Raw genomic sequence first — 16,580 nt, 5'->3', positions numbered from 1 at the left:
TTTACTAATTGTTTGCCGATGTGATCCACCTGCATTGGATCAGTTTCACCTGTGTCCACATCTCTCAGGTGGATTTAGTCTTGTTGTTCCTTTGCGTTCTGTTTTTTTTTTTTTTACCCCACATCCATCCAATTTCAACCACGCTGGTTTTGTAAGTACGATTCTTTTATAATCAATGGTAGTTGATGATAGTTTTTAAAATTTTATAAACTGTGTGATTAATCGAGCGCCTTGTTTTTCCTTTGTTTTTCTCTTGATTGTCCACTCATTGGCGTGCGTTGTCAAAATGCCTGAGCTCCTCCATCGCTGCAGACTCGATTATTCACCGTTAACACGATGCTGTTGGGCTTAATTTTAATTAAAATTAAATCCAAATTAGAAACTGAATTTAACAACGGTAGCAACTGTAACATTCTCATATCGCAAGAGGGCAGTGTGAGAACACATGTATGCGTCGATATGAATATTTTAAAAAACGTGGACAGAATTATGTTAAAGCTTAATGTATTACATTTTTTATTCATTTTTTAAAATATGCCTATAAAATGGAACATCAGTAGAGTATATTTACCTAGCAAACCCTTAACAACAAAATTAAAATTAGGCTTCTTAATCATTGTTAGGTGATACATTTATTTATCAACAATTGCCCATAGTGTTAACAAATAACAAGGGATCGTTACTTCAACATTACGGCGGAACATATTGTGCTGGTACCACATATGTACTGTATAAGTATCGGTGATGTTTTAAATTCTTTACTAAAAGCCTGGTTTATGTACGTCACACAAAGGGTTCCCCAACATTAGTTCCTACCTATTACATTTCATTACATCTGGTTACGTGTCGTTTCACATATCACATTTGAACTGAAGAGAGCAGCATTGCACTAACAACAACCGTGTGAGTTAATGTCGTTTTCACTGGTGCCTAATAACAATAATGAGGCAGTAGTCGGCATTTATCTAAGTACCCGCTTTACTTTGATATCAGCTTACAAAACTAAACCAAAATTAAACTTAATAAATTTACAAACGCAGGGATGACGAATGACGAAGTTACAGCATAAATCCATACGTGAGCTGTGTGTGAGTGGAGAGGTTAGAACATTCTGAATTTTGAATACAAAGTTTGAAATACAAACCAAAGACAAATTTAAAAATGATTATAAAAACACAGTTAACAAAGCTATTTCTCCTCATTTTTTTTTTTTATCTAAATCTACATTTTGATGCAATAGTCAGTGATGACAGCTGTCTGTCTGTGTCTTCCTGGTTATGTAAGGTCGCACCTTAGCAGCTAATGTACAACAACTAATGTGTGCTCTGTGTGATTGCAGTAGTTAATCCGACACTGTTCTTTTGTAAGGCTAATTATATAAGGTATACATTTGTCATTCAGTGGAGGCTGGGACTCAGGAGTTGTTCAGTTCAGGTTGACCTACATTTTGCTTTAAGCTGTTCTACATATACGTAGAGTAGCATCCGATTTGAACTAACAACAATTGCACTTTTTTGTGATTTCTGGTAAAACTCATCTTATGCCAAGATTTTTGTTGTTGTTGTTCTCTTTGTTTGTCTGACGAGAGATTGCATCAAACTCGTGACAAAATTATTTTTGACATGCTGCTGCAGAAATGAGAATAGCTCTTGCTTTGAGCAAAAAAGGGAACAAAGCATTTGACCTTGCATAAGCTTGGCTTTCTTGAACTACATCTTGCTTTAAGCTATACTACATATAGCAGGGGTCGGGAACCTTTTCAGCAGAGAGAGCCAAAAAAGTCACATATTTTAAAATATATTTCTACGAGAGCCATGCAAATACAATAAATGTGTAAATGTTTAAAGCAGACCAATAATTTTAGAGTATAATAAGTTTCTGAAGTATTAAAGTTTAAAAAAAACTTAACGTTGTTATACGATCCATACATAAAATACTTGTATGGAATAAAATGTATAACAGAGTTATAAAAATATGGTTCCACTCGCCATATAACAGAGTTTATTCCCCACCACGTAAGAAAAACCTTCATTTATCGTACGGTCATTAAATGCACCACCCCTGCTGATTAGAGTCGTGAACCCCGGGCAGCGACGGTCGGGCTCTGCTGTCCTTATGGTAGGTGTACATGTTAGGAGGTCCGCCATTCATTAATTTTAATTATATTAATTTTATCATTAACTGTACTGTTATTTACTTGATATTTTCAGCGTCAGACCTGTGTGTGTGTGTGTGTGTGTCTCCAAAATGGACTGACTTTGTTTTTTACTTTTTATGCCAGAATTTAAAAAATGACGTACCAGACGTACCAGACGTACCAAGCTGATGATTTTACCGCAATTATTTAACACAACGCAAAGAGAGTCCGCTGTCGCGGCAAATAAATGAGAATGTTTTGGGTTTTTTAAAGATCATTTTAACCCCCGCTTGGGTACACACATTTGTGTGGGGAATAGGGGCATATCAGGTCATGTTTATTTGATCTAATATTAAATATATAATATTCAAGTATTATTTTTGCCACAGTGTGAAAAAGTTCACTGATTTGTAATTTTGTTTCCTTTCTTCTGCGAGAATACCCATTATTAAGAATTATTAAGAATTAGTCATTATTATTAATAATTAAGTTTGTTGGCGTTTTGAAGCAATACCACTGCATTAACATTTTAATTACTAATTAAAATGATTAGGGCAGAGCAAAAACCAACTATTTCCCCCACGAATAGCACAAACCTCAAACATTAAGGATGTCAAAGGTCCTGCAACCTTTAATGGGCTGTAAAAATACACAATAGACCTAGAAAAATCTTCTCTTATGTGGGTTTTCTCATAGTGTTGGTCCGGATCTGCAATTAATTTGTGTTGTATGTTTTGTGCAAGAGATTGACCAAAATGTTATATAAAATGTAAGCGACCCAAACTAGATAAACCACAACCATGTTTATGAATGACCATCAAAGGCAATGTCAGAGTTCAGTGTGGAAAGCTTTTAGACACAGCTGTCAGAGTGAGTAACTGCTTTGTGTTGACCTGACTTAGGCCTTATGCTCTGTCCAAACAGACAGACAGGCGTCAGAGATATTGATAATGTTGTTGAACCACATATTGTCATCCAGCCATCATGAAGCACAGGTGGTTTGTCCACTGGAAGGTACCAACCGCCCTAACCGGGATTCGATCAAGGTGAACCCTGAGGTCCAATGACAGAGACATTGCCTCTGGGCCAGAGCGCCACCCAATAAGCAAACCCTTGTATTTAATTTAAAATACAATTATACAGTTCACAGAGCAAGGTGTCATTTATGACCAATATTAAAAGAAAAAATCAATTAATGGATAATATTTAATGACATGGACTGCCTACCTCTTGGCAAAAGAGAGCTTGATCTTGGTATTATTAAAATTAAATAAAAAAAAGTTGATGATGATAATAAATAGCATTATTACAAAATAATACTTTATCATTAATAATAACAATAACACATTTAAAACAATGTAAATTGTCAACATCAGTGCAAACCTATCTTGTTTTTTACAGGTTGTCGGGTAAATATTTGTTTTCTCTTGATCTGGTTGTGCTTGTACTGACGTACATAGAACAATCATTGATTTGTTGTGGGAAAATGAGAGATGTACTTGTCTCTGTGTCGAGCCCCAAATTAGGTCAGAAAACAATCCTGGTCCTGTTCCATGTCTGAATGTGTGTTAAAGGGTTATTTGTTATTAGCATAAAAGTTTCCCACATGGTTTGCAGAAATGACGTAGACAGGTGCAAGTGTGTGCACAGGAGAACACAGCTTTGCAGGAGCAGTGACTACTGTACTGTACTGACACACTTTGTGATAATACAGTTTGTACCTTAATCCACAGATCAATTAAGCACTGCTGCCGTTCAAGCTCTGCTATGTCGCTCATGTCTCTCTCACATTGTTCCAGGTCATCACCAGAGGCTTGTAGTTAAATATAGTCTGCTAACTCACTCTGTCATTCCAGGGCCTTTACACAAGCACAATTCATTAAACATTGGAGGAACACACCAGGCTATAATGAGAGGATAGTTTTATTCTCTGAAAAGACTTTGATTTGTTATGTCATTAAATCTCCATGGCATTAACAAGACTTGGTTTTACATGGATTTATCTTTTTATCTCTTCTCTGGACTTATCTCTTTTTTCTTCTTCTAATTTTTATAGGTCAAAAATAATAATTGTAGTTAAACATTGGCCAAAAGAAATGTACCATCGGATTTGGTATAAAAAGGCTACTCTATGGTAATTATTGTTCTTGGTCAGATCACTAGTAAAAGCAGGCAGTTCAAAATGCCTAACAACTAAAAGATGTAGTAGTAGTTGTTGTCAACAATTCATTATTTTTAACTAAATAATTCAAAAGTGTTGTTTTAGATCACCCCACAAAAGACTTTTAAAAAATAACATCACCATTGTGCTTTCTCTGTGAGAGTTGTACTTTTTGATTCCCTTGTTTTTCCTGTATTTGTATTTCATTTCACTTAGGTTTAATTTACCATTAAAGCAAGGTGCCATCTTGTGCCAAGTTGACTTTTTTTTTTTTGACGAGAGATTGCATCAAACTCATGACAAATTGTTTTTGACTTGCTGCTGCAGACATATATATATATATATATATATGTATATATATATATGTGTATATATATATGTATATATATATGTGTATATATATACATATATACAGAATAGCTCTTGCTTTGGGCAAACAAAGGAACAAAGCATCTGACCTTCTTGTGTAAGCTTGGCTTCTCATTTCTTGCATGCTCCATGTACAGTAGCTATGTCCATGTTAGCACGGCAAAATATCTGAGCTATAACTTAGGTTTTGATGTCCTTTATGAGTATAATTCAGTGAGTGAGGGCTTTGATGTCTGCTTTAATAGCACAGGGAAAAGCCCAAATTGCACTTAAACATTGGTCATTCACTATAATTGTGAAGTCAAACACCTTAAAACAGCTTCACATATTTAATTATATTCAGTATACATAATTAACAGAACAAAGCGTGCCATAAAGCACTATTGCTTGCATCTGTAGGTTGTCAAGAATGTCTAGGCTCAATCTTCCTCTTTCTATTGTGTTAAAACATTTTACCAGACCTGTTTTCTCCAGCTGGCAATGTATAGTATTCATCTTAACACCCACAGGATTACAAAGGTTGCACAGATTTGTGAGAAAAAAGGTTTTGTGCCCTGTGGTGCTCCACAGTGCAGTGGTCAAAAACAAACCTGTCAACTTTAACTGTTTATGTGCAGGTTACAGTTTGCAGTTTTAGCAGCAGCAAAGAACAAATTGTGCAGTACAGTTGGTTGGTATGCGGAACATAATGTGCACTGTTCAGTAATGTGAGCCTGAGACGTTGGAGATGTGACAGATAGTATTGTGACAGCCTGGAACAACCGGCCTTCTTTACAGCAGTAGTGTAAAAGTAGGCTCATTTGTTGAGTGACAGTTTTTGCATTGTTGTAAGAGTCAGTGTTCCGTAACTTTCCTGGTTCATATTACAGAATGTTATTTCTAAATTTAACAAAAGGACAAGGAAGCAAAATAATCTGCATGGTGGTGAACAAACTGAGCAGATAATCTCTTGTGATTTTTTTTTTTTTTTTTTCCAAACATACCTTGGAATACCGTGCATGCCATACCATTTTGTACACTAGTGTGCAGGAAGGACGTCTCAGCCTTCCTGCACACTAGTGTACAAAATATACTCAGATTTTCTGCACTGTGGATGTAATTTTAAGATTATTTGCAGTCATAATACCTTGATCAACATTTAAATTAACCTTTAATTAAACAGCTTTTTTACTATACTAATCATCATGGGAAGGAACACCTTACCTGTGAGTAAAACTGTTGGTTTAGTGTAGGTGTATGTGGATGACACGGTTGTTTACCTTATCTTAATGTGAATTAAAGATGACATTAGAATAGAAGAGTCTTTATTGACATTGTAATACAGGGGTACATGAAATTGAGGCTGCTCCCACAGAGCCACTATGCACCACAACAGAAATATATATATATACAACAATATATACAGAAAAACAACCTCGTAATGCAAACTGTAAGAACACTGTAAAAAGGAGGTAATGCAAGTTGGGCAGAACAGAGTATATATACATTATAAATATAAAAGAAGAATAGAAGAACTGCAGATTTTAATATTAAAATTGTCCATTGTGCAAAAGAAATTTTAAAGTGACCAGTGGCTGTGGAGGTAGGTGAGGTGATAGGTGTTGGAGGGTTGTGGAGTGTGTCTGTGTCCGTGGGTGTTAATAGTCCACATGGCCCAGGGAAAAAAGAAGAAAGTGAACTTTCTTGCAAAACCTGAACAATAGATTTGAACAACACACTAGTCAGTTTGAAGTGACAGGAGGCAAGACGTTTTTTTCAATTCAAAAGCGTCACAAATGCACTACATCTGGGTTGTTGTTTGTTTTTTTTTTAATCATTTATTCAAGTTGGTGGGTTAAAGTGACCAGTGGCTGTGGCGGTAGGTGAGGTGATAGGTGTTGGAGAGGTGTGGAGTGTGTCTGTGTCCGTGGGTGTTAAGAGTCCACATGGCCCAGGGAAAAAAGAAGAAAGTGAACTCCTTGTCAGTGTGACACAGCTCACCACTGCACACCACCAAATGTGACCTCTGTTTTTAACCCATCACCAAAGTGAACAGTGGCAGCTTTAAGAACCAGGGAGCAGTGAGGGGGGACGGAGCCATGACAGAGCACCTCAGTGGGAACTGGGCAGCTGGTGGACTCCAACCAGGACCCAAGTCCGCTTCCCCAACCACTAAGCCACCACTGCCCCTGTTGTTTATCCTGTTTTTCCGTCTGGCGATGTGGGATTTGATTGACCTGAATCTCATTTTAAGCCAGCCATAACATTTAAAAACATATTTGAAACTATACTTTCCTTTTATTTCCTTGTTAAATTATTTAATTAAGACATACTGTAATGTTTCATTGTTTGTTTGTTTTTTGTTTTTTGTTGTTGTTTTTTTTTACTATACCTCCGCGTTGGACATGACTTGGAAACCATGCTATTAACCTAACAGTAAATTCAACAGGTACGAGAAATACAAATAGCAAGAACTCAATGTTCTGGGTCACTACATTCCTTTGCACACTGAAGCGCTTTCACTACTTCCTGGTTTATCACTCATTCCAGGCAGATTCAGGAGGTTGCCAATGAACAAACTGTACAGGTCACAGACTAATCTAATTATCAGTCACTACAACTGTCTTTTAATGACATAAGAAAACCAGTTTAAAGCCAAAGGTGCCATGTAATTTGTTGCTCGTGAAGTTATTCTCTCATCATTGGGTCCTGGGTAACATGATAAATTTAATCACAACTTAATTGTATTACATTTTAATACAAAATGCGTGTCTTGTCTCAGGCAGCAGCCTTCGAAACAGAAGTCTGTTGTACGTATTCGTAGTAACCTCTCTTTCATTAAACTTGGGTTTGTGTTTGCTTTATACCGCTTCCATCCATTTTTCAAATATAGTGAAACGCATGAAATATCTAACAATCTTTGTTGCGTGGATTTAAACAAAAATTTAAAAACAGCAAATGTTGTGCAATCATTTGTTCATCAAAGTTTTTCACCCAATGAATTAGTTTTGCCTTATGTTGTAGTTGTGTGCATGACGGCAATAAATAACTACTTCTATTTAATATAGGTCTTTATGTCCAGCTCAGCTGTTCTAGTGAAAAGATGAAAATAATCAGTTTGAATGACAAAGCTGCTGTTTTGGACGATGCTGCAAAACCTTTATCCGTTTCTAACTTTGCAACCAAAATGTCATTGTCAATAAAAGTTGCCACTGTAGGGGTTTGCTAAATGTTGAAGGGCATGAGAGAGAGAGAGAGAGTGAGAGAGACACACAAACACACCGTTTTCTAATTTTGGACTGAAGGTATGATCAACTTATTCATCCGTGAGATTTCTCTCAACCGTGCCAACATGTTTCTACTTTAATTGGCAGACAGACATCCATATTTGGGCTGTTGTTGAGTAGTTACTGTATAGTGCAATGTTAACCTGTTTAGGGCACGGCAGCACCAACAAAGGAACTCGCTGAGCTAAAGATTCTTGTGCTAATCTTACTGTACTGCAGGTGTAAATCCACACTTGTATTTGTTCTTCCAGTAAATAAGGATTAACTTAATCTTTTGTGAGTCCTGTTGTGTCCAACAAAACTGGTTTATAATCCCAGAAGTCGTGTTTAACTGAAGTAAACAACTCATTAAGCACAAATATTTTAGAAAATACTACACTGTTTATCCATCTGCAAGTGTGTGTGATGGGGGGTCTACTACTGCTAATAAAAGTAATACAATTCTATAAATAATTTGTAAGACAGTCTAACTTCAGATCATTTAATCTGGTCAGTCACATGGTAGCTGTGGCCTAATGATGATTATTGTGATTATAATTAACCATGGTTAATATCGATGAAGATAATAAATCAACATTCCCAAATCGGACAAAAATCTATTTTTTTCTGTGCGCTGCTGGAACAGAAAGACAAATGACAGCAGGAAGACACCTCTTTTGTGACTGAAAAGAATGGATTTTCTTTTATATGGAAAAATGTCAAAAAATATCTGCAAAGTATACCTCAAAACCTTGCTTCACAGATTTGGTGCCTGGAGTCAGTGAAATGGTATTTTAAAGCTCCAGGTGCTTCATGAAACAAACATTTTCCGTGTTAGAGCGAGGATTAGTGGATAGATGGATGGTTGATCTGGAAATAAGTCTTCAAAAAATGTCAAACTTCAAACCCCTCTTTCTGAAATAAATAATAACAATGCAAAGACAATTTTTATTTAACAAGAAATTCAATTATTAAAGAGAATTTACAAAGTACTCTGTTTGAGAACAGTGACTCAGTCATTCTTGTGAGCGACAGTGATGCTGTGACTCACTGACTGGATATTGACAGGCTTATAAAGAGGTTATTGTTTCTGTTGTTTTGTTTTGTTTTTTTCATATGTACCTGCATGTTGACCTGTAAAGAAGACAGGTCAATCAGACACTACTAAACAAACATTTGCTTTTAAAACCAAATAAAAGTCAAGAGTCTTCTTGCACCTGAATGCACCATTATTGCTGTATCTGGTAGAACTGCGGCGCAGTGGTGGTTTGGTGGTTATGGCAGCATACGTGGGACCAGAAAGATTCAGGTTTGAGTCCACCAGCTGCTAAGTTGCCACTGAGGTGCTCAGAGCATGGCACCGTTTGGACCGTGGCACTCTTTTTTTTTTTCTGATTCTTTACAGATTTCCCAGAAAGCCTTTGCCACTGACAGCACGTGTGTTGTCTTGTTTTAAAAACACATTCTAAAATTTTGACCATTTCTTTTTAGGCCACGCTTTCTTTATAGTGCTTTTAGTACAGCATGTTTGTGGGACATAGCATAAGGGTTATTTTAGTATTTTAGTAAAGGAATGACATAACTTGTCGTAACTTGTTCATTAAATCATATTCTTAACAGAATATAATCCCAGATTTCTAGAGAGAACATGTCATTAATCCAAGAGCAGCTAAAGTCATATCATCAAGAAAAAGAGGCACAAAGTGGATTTACTGTTTGTTTGTGTTTGTCTACATAATTTTGCATGACCAAAGTATAATTTTCTTTGTTAAAATACTAACTTGTTATTGACCAAGGACTTAAGAAAAAGGGGAATTTCCCAGCAATGACACATGACACCAACACAGTCTGTTCTCAAACTGCACATGTACGGGAAGGGTTTTTTTGTTTTTACACCATTTGCTGTGAGTCAGATCACAGTTTCATTCCGATCCTGTTTCCTACCATCCATCAAAGACACAAGTATGTGAACCTGTGCCTGTGTTCCGTTGACAGAGACAGCATTTCACCTGTACATGTGGTTTTGCTGGTTGGTCTGCTTTTTTTTTTTCTGTTTTCACCTTCCACTGCTAGTGGATAGATTTGAACAACACACTAGTTAGTTTTAAGTGACAGGAGGCAAGACGTTTTTTTTAATTCAAAAGCATCACAAATGCACTACATCTGGGTTGTTGTTTTTTTTTTTTTAATCATTTATTCAAGTTGGTGGGTTGACCTAAACCACAGGAGCTGTTGGTTTACCCCTGCCTTCGGTGGTGACAATGTGTCAGCAACTTCCACCAAAAGAAGTATTTATAACCAAAATAATAGATTAAAATGATCACGAGTGCGATTAAAAGTAACAGCGCAATACATGACAACGCAGTAGATGCAAAACTAGGTTAAGAAAGAAAATGCACAATTCAGTTCAATTGTCAGAACAGTTCACTGGTTGCACAGTTGTTGAAGTAGTAGAGTTTTTCCCCCTATGTAGACTTTCATGGCATCCTGCCACAGCAGGTTTTGTGAGGTATTAACTGCAGGGTGTGAAAGTATATATCTATACTTCAAAGTTTTTAGGCCTCACTGCATTCTGTACGGTTCATTAAGGCTGCAGAACGACTATAGTGGAATACTCTGTTACCTAAGATATGTTCCACTCCATTGTCTTGATGAATGTCTCCTTCCTGTCACCTAACACTTGTGAAACCTGATTGAAATTCAAGTGGCCTGGAGGGGTGCTCTCAGGTGCACTTTTAAATCAAATTAATTTTGCTAGTGCTCTAGGTACTTAACCTGGTGGTAATACTTTATTTGCAACGCCTTTGTTGAATATTGTCTTTTTTTTTTTTTTTTTGTGGAAAAACTAGTAGATAGTTCACACATTCAGTTTAGCAGAGATCCACTGCTCTTAATTGCTGACAACAACCCCATTGTTTGCTTATTGAATCGTACAATTACAAAAAAACAACAACATCTGCAGTAGTTCAGGTACCATGTATAGCTAGATGCTGTGCAAATGGTAAAATCGCACTGTCTGAATGCTTGTTTTGCCCCTTAAGACTGTGATTGCTTTATGTCAAGTGTGTTTGCCAATGCTAATGCTAACTTTGCCAACAAATCTGTTTCTTGTCTTGTAGAAAGACGTATTGCTTCAATTTAAAATTGTTGTCACTTGGCATCTAATGAAGGTGTACTGTTTTGACCATTGAAAACAGCAGTGTAGTCGGTACTGGAACCGATTCTGATGATCATCAGGATCTCCAACGGTTGCTTCTTTATTGTAATGAAGCTAGAGCTGAAACATGTTTGACTTAGTGTCTTTCTCTGCTTTTTCTGACCTCTGAATTCCAGGTACTACCATTTCTACCAGTCTGCCACTGGCTTCATAAACCTTTGAGAAGGTGGTTCAGGGGCAGATCCAGTTTAAACTGGTCTCTTATCTATTGGTAACATTGCTCCACTGAAATCCAGGCATTCAGAGTGAGACAGGACAAATCAGTCAGTGTTGCAGTTTGTCTTTGATAATCCATTTGCTGTAGTTAAATTACCGAAATCAAACCTGGCACAAAACATCCAGAAATACTCTAGTTACACTGCGTGTGCACAGTAGAAAAATCTCCAGCTGTGTAGGAGCCATGTACCAGCCCTTTCCTTGATGCTTGACTACGTGATGTGGAGACGGTGTTTCATCAAGCCAAGACCAGTAATTCCAGAAAGACAAAGAACAAAGCGTGCCTCATATGGGGCGGAGCTTCCTGGACGTCACACAGGGTGTGACAAATGTACCGGGTATTTAAAGACTTGCGGCGCCGCATGTTCTTCATACAGTCAAGAAGATAAAGGATAAAGGACATTAACACAACAATGTCATCACCTGCAGGTAAGAGCAAAACACTAATAATTCAGTTTTAGGAGCTATGTTGATCTGTTGTTCATTTCTATTTGTTCATCACAATTTTCTTCATAAAATAATTTGAGACCTTTGTTTAACAGGAAGAAAAATGTCTTTGCAAACCTTCACGGAGCAGTTCAAGTGCTGCATCTGTCTAGACATTTACACCGACCCAGTCTCGCTCCCATGCACACATAACTTCTGCTTAAAGTGCATCCAAGCCTATTGGGACACAAAGGGCAAATGTGAATGCCCCCTGTGCAAGAAGATGTACAAAAAACGTCCGACCCTCTGGATCAACCGGGAATTCGCTGAAATCATTGACGTCCTGAGGAGGTTTGTTTGAACATTGTACAAGTAGTAACGTTACTCTTGCTGAAATCCCATTTTCACAAACTAAAGCTGAATGTTCTATGTACACAGAGCAACACAGGATGACACTGAGGTTCCGACCAGTATTGTCAGTCCGCCCCCAAGACAGCAATGCATCGCTGTTCCCTGTGACATTTGTCATGGAAGTGAGTCCACATCTGTCAAATCGTGCCTCGTTTGCCAGGAGTCGTACTGTGAAATGCACCTCGCACCTCACAGCAGAGTACCGGCCCTGAAGAGACACCCACTCGTCGACCCCGACATCTTGATCAACAGCCACGTCTGTAGGGAGCACGGCAAACCACTGACCCTGTTCTGCAAAACAGACCACCAGCCGGTGTGCGTGTCCTGCACAGAGGGAACTCACAGACGCCACGAGGTGATTCCCATGGAGAAGGAGAGCAGAAGAATCAAGGTATGTTTTTCATCAAGTTGTTGACTTTTTCTTATTGATTTGTGATGTGGGTTTGTGCTTCCTGTGTATGCAAAAAGTCCAATAGCATGTTCATTTTCCAGAATCACATGAAGGCAACCAAGCTCAACATTCAGCAGATGATTCAGACCAGACTGAGAAAAATGGATGAGATCACAAAGGCCGTGGAAGATGGCAAAGTAAGTTGGACAGAAGTCCTGGTCTATGTCACACCTGTAGGGTGTGCTGACGGGGGGAGGGAGGGACAAAAGAAAAAAACAAACAGTCTTTTTAGGGCTGCAGAAAAGAAGGTGCAAATTGAGAACAATCAGCAGCCAGCATTTTAGTAACATGGAAGCAAAAAAAAAACAAAAAGCACTTAAAGGCTATGAGGAGACTAGCAAACACTCTTTTTGTTTCTTTTGACAGAAAATCACTGAGTGGGAGATTCAGAGGAACGGCAGGGTGTGCACCACACTGATGAAGGCCATCCAGAGACACTACACTGAGCTGGTGGCAGAACTGGAGGAGAAGCAAATGAAAGCCCAGCAGAGGGCAAATAAGATACTGGAAAAGCTGGAGCAGGAAATTAGTGACCTTCAGACAAGGACAAGCGAGCTGCAGCAGCTGGAATTCACAGAGAACCCTATTCACCTGATACAGGTCAGAACTCTTGGCCCTGGTTTCTGCATTTTTTTTAAATGTTGCATTGTTGTTACTGTCGACATGTAGACTCAAGACAAACTGGTCTTTTTCCAGGGTTTCCCATCACTCAGTATCCTCCCAACCTCACAGGACTGGTCTGAAGTCACAGTCCAGTCTGATAACACAATGTGGACACTGAAGAAGGCCGTCAATAAGCTGGCCGATGTTTGTCAGGAGGCCACGTTCCAGCTGTCCTTGGAAGGTAAACAAACATCAGACCATCTAGACCTTCCTCTTATTGTATTTTCTGCTGAAGTTGTTGTCAAGCAGAGAGCCGTGAAATGCACATTATTAATCCTTTTTGTTTCCTTTTCTTTTTCTTCATGCTCTCTGCAGAAGCAGACAAGATGAAACAGTATGCAGGTACGTTCAGATGCCTTATTTACTCCTACACATAATTAGGAACCCCAAGGGTCAATCTTTGGTCAACCTCTACAGCTTAAGCAGAATTTCTCCATTAAAACAAATCAGTGCGTGCGTTCAGACAGAGCTCAGATCAGGCGATATTTTCCACATACGCCCTGAAATCCTCCATGACGTCTATATTTGTGCAAAAATAACACAGACATAGTCAGATCAGATTTCATGTCTCACAAGAGTCTTATGCAGGAAAATATTTCAGGGTGTGTGTGTGTTTACACTTGACGTGCTTAGCTAAATTAAAAAGGGCTTACATCTGTTTGCTACCTTCCAAACATTGGTGTGGAACAATATTAAGCTGCATCATTATTTTAAAAGTTGGCTCTCAGTCTGCAACAACAGCGTCACTGACATCACAAAGGCATCATTCAACCTGTCTGAAGAACCTACTAATAATATAACAATGATTTCCTCTGTCGTTATTCGCTGACTCTTCTTTCTGGGGTTGAAATAGTCATGCATGTATTAACTTGAAGATGATCAAACTGGATTTGTCTCATTATTATCCTTTTTTTTTAACTACAGATGATGTAACTCTGGACCCAGAGACTGCTTCTGGTTGGCTGCTCCTGTCCCCAGATGGAAAAGAGGTATTTATTTTTTAACAGACTGCTTTTACCATCATATACCATCACTGTGGCAGAACTCAAGGTTCTTTATCTAGAAATATAAATGAATAAGGGGAAACAAACGTTGAACGATTTCTTTGATTCATTTGTAGGTGAGCATCAGCAGCCACAAGAGAAAGGCTTCCCTCCCAGACAACCCTCAGCGCTTTGACGCCTGTGTCTGTGTTTTGGGGAAACAGAGTTTCACATCTGGGAGACACTACTGGGTTGTTCAGGTATGTATTTGACTGACAGGGAAACACACCACCAAGAAGAAATTAAAACAAGTGATTTTTAGTTTAATGTTTTTTCAATTATTTTGGGACTAAGTCTTTCTGTTCACGTTTTAGGTCGGAGATAAAACAGATTGGGATTTGGGTGTGGTCAGGAAGTCCATCAACAGAAAGGGCGCCATCACAGTGTGTCCTGACAGTGGTTTCTGGGCCATATGCAGACGCAAAGGTGGCCTCAGCCTAAGTGCCTGTGCCCGTCCCTCTGTTACCCTCCACCTCCAGGAGACGCCCCAAAGAGTTGGCATCTTCCTGGACATCGAGGAAGGCTCAGTGTCCTTCTACGACGCTGATGCCAAGAATCATATCTACACCTACAGCGGCTGCAACTTCACTGAGCCCATCTACCCCTACTTTAACCCCTGTGTCCAGGAGAATGGCAGAAACAGCGAGCCTCTCATCATCAGCCCTATGTCCACTATACAGGAGGGAATGACCATTGGTACAGAAGTGTAGTACCGTCCTGTTTGAACTTTTTTTCTAATGTATTTATTGCACCTTGGTGTTATTTACATACTGACCTGCAGCAGGTCGAGAAACTCCTGTTTACTAAAGCTAAACGACGCACACGAGTAATGTCTGATTTTCAACTGTATTGTATTCTTTGTATTGTGTATTATGTGGATATTCAACGCACGTATAAAGCACTGTCCATCCTGTTAAAGCCATGACCTCAATGTGTAATGAACACAAAATGTAATCAATTGTTTACTTATATGTTCTATTTATCTTTTATAGCTTTTTTTCTGTACAGTTTTATGGTGAAAAATGATTGTTATCACACGACAGAGTTACAACTATGGGGCGGTTCAATACATTGTATTTGCAATTGCTGTATTTTACTTCTTCATCTATTTTATTATTATCTTATCCATTTAAGACACAACTTTAATTGTACATTTGTGATTTTATATGTACAGACAATATTTAAATTATAACATGTACTTCAATCCTTATAAATTATATTCGAATAAAATTTTAATAAAGAAAAACAACAATGAGTCATTTGTTTTTAATGTTTTTAATTAGGTTGGGTTGTGATGATGACTACAGTTTCACTCTTGTTACTAATGGGGTGTGACGAGACCTCGTGACTAAGACGGTAATATTTCACGCTTAAGTGATCAACTTTGGCTCAGGACTGTGAGCCGCCCAACCTTCAACCTGTGACCAATGAGGAGCAGTCATGCGCCTTTGAATTTAGTCCAGTGTTAATTTTGTTGTCTGAGGAATACTACACACAACAACAATACTACGCACTAATATCATTAAACAAAGTTACACCAATCCAAATAAGTTTCTTAACTTATTTCTTAACCAAGATAATATAATAATAATAATAAAAAATTTAATAAAAACGCAAATGCATAACTATGAACGTTTTACTTTCATGGGGCAAAAAGTTCCTTAGAAAATACCTCGTTAATCACTTGTTATTGTCATAACAATAAAATGATTTTGTGTGGGTTTTTTGTGTGCCTTTTTTTGACACACTAAAAGTCCATTAAAATACTTAAAATCAACTTTTTTTTTTTTACCTGGGTTGCAACATCCCCTGAAACACCACTGAGCAAAAAAGAAATTTTCCATATAATTAAAGCAATTAAACATTTTCTAATGACTCACCAAACATAATGACTCATATACTGTCTAACATGTTTACAAAAGTCTACCAGTTTGACTCTGGTTTCAAGGCTGCCCGTCAGCCTGTGTTTGTCTGAGTGTCTGTTGTTAGTGTCTGAGCAGAAACTGTACACAGAACGCTTAAAATTAATAACACTGATGCTATACGTTGTTAAGTGTCATGGGGTGTACTGTATATAAGTTCACTAGCAGGGACGCTGTACTCTCTCTGTGTTTCGGTGTGTTTTTTGTATCTGTTGCCATTGTCCAGGAAATCTTGACGTACATTTTCCTCGTAGAAAATAGACTCAGCAGTTTGTCAAATGAAAAAACGTGGAGCTGTTAGAAAGACCTAAATAAGAAA

General features: G+C 38.0%; 1 protein-coding gene across 1 annotated transcript; it reads left to right on the top strand.

Annotated features, from left to right (window-relative positions):
* Positions 1–15,591, top strand: LOC103384513 (E3 ubiquitin-protein ligase TRIM39-like). The gene is made up of 11 exons (XM_008318058.3): positions 1–151; positions 11,246–11,774; positions 11,888–12,122; positions 12,210–12,573; positions 12,675–12,770; positions 13,000–13,233; positions 13,330–13,477; positions 13,612–13,638; positions 14,221–14,285; positions 14,417–14,539; positions 14,654–15,591. Exons 2-11 carry the CDS (start codon positions 11,759–11,761, stop codon positions 15,047–15,049), a joined length of 1,704 nt encoding a protein of 567 aa, XP_008316280.1. The 5' UTR covers positions 1–151; positions 11,246–11,758; the 3' UTR covers positions 15,050–15,591.
* The last annotated feature ends 989 nt before the right edge of the window (positions 15,592–16,580 follow it).

Source organism: Cynoglossus semilaevis, chromosome 1, assembly GCF_000523025.1.
Source record: "Cynoglossus semilaevis isolate Cse_v1.0 chromosome 1, Cse_v1.0, whole genome shotgun sequence".
In the NCBI taxonomy this organism is placed as follows: Eukaryota; Metazoa; Chordata; class Actinopteri; order Pleuronectiformes; family Cynoglossidae; genus Cynoglossus; species Cynoglossus semilaevis.
The sequence above is the reverse complement of the archived record's forward strand: the minus strand, read 5'-3'. Positions and strand labels throughout refer to the sequence as shown.

Excerpts from the sequence above, each read along its gene's own strand:
- LOC103384513 (XM_008318058.3), top strand. Across the intron at positions 12,771-12,999 it reads AGGCCGTGGAAGATGGCAAA|AAAATCACTGAGTGGGAGAT; the intron begins GTAAGTTGGACA and ends TTCTTTTGACAG. Across the intron at positions 13,478-13,611 it reads GTTCCAGCTGTCCTTGGAAG|AAGCAGACAAGATGAAACAG; the intron begins GTAAACAAACAT and ends TGCTCTCTGCAG.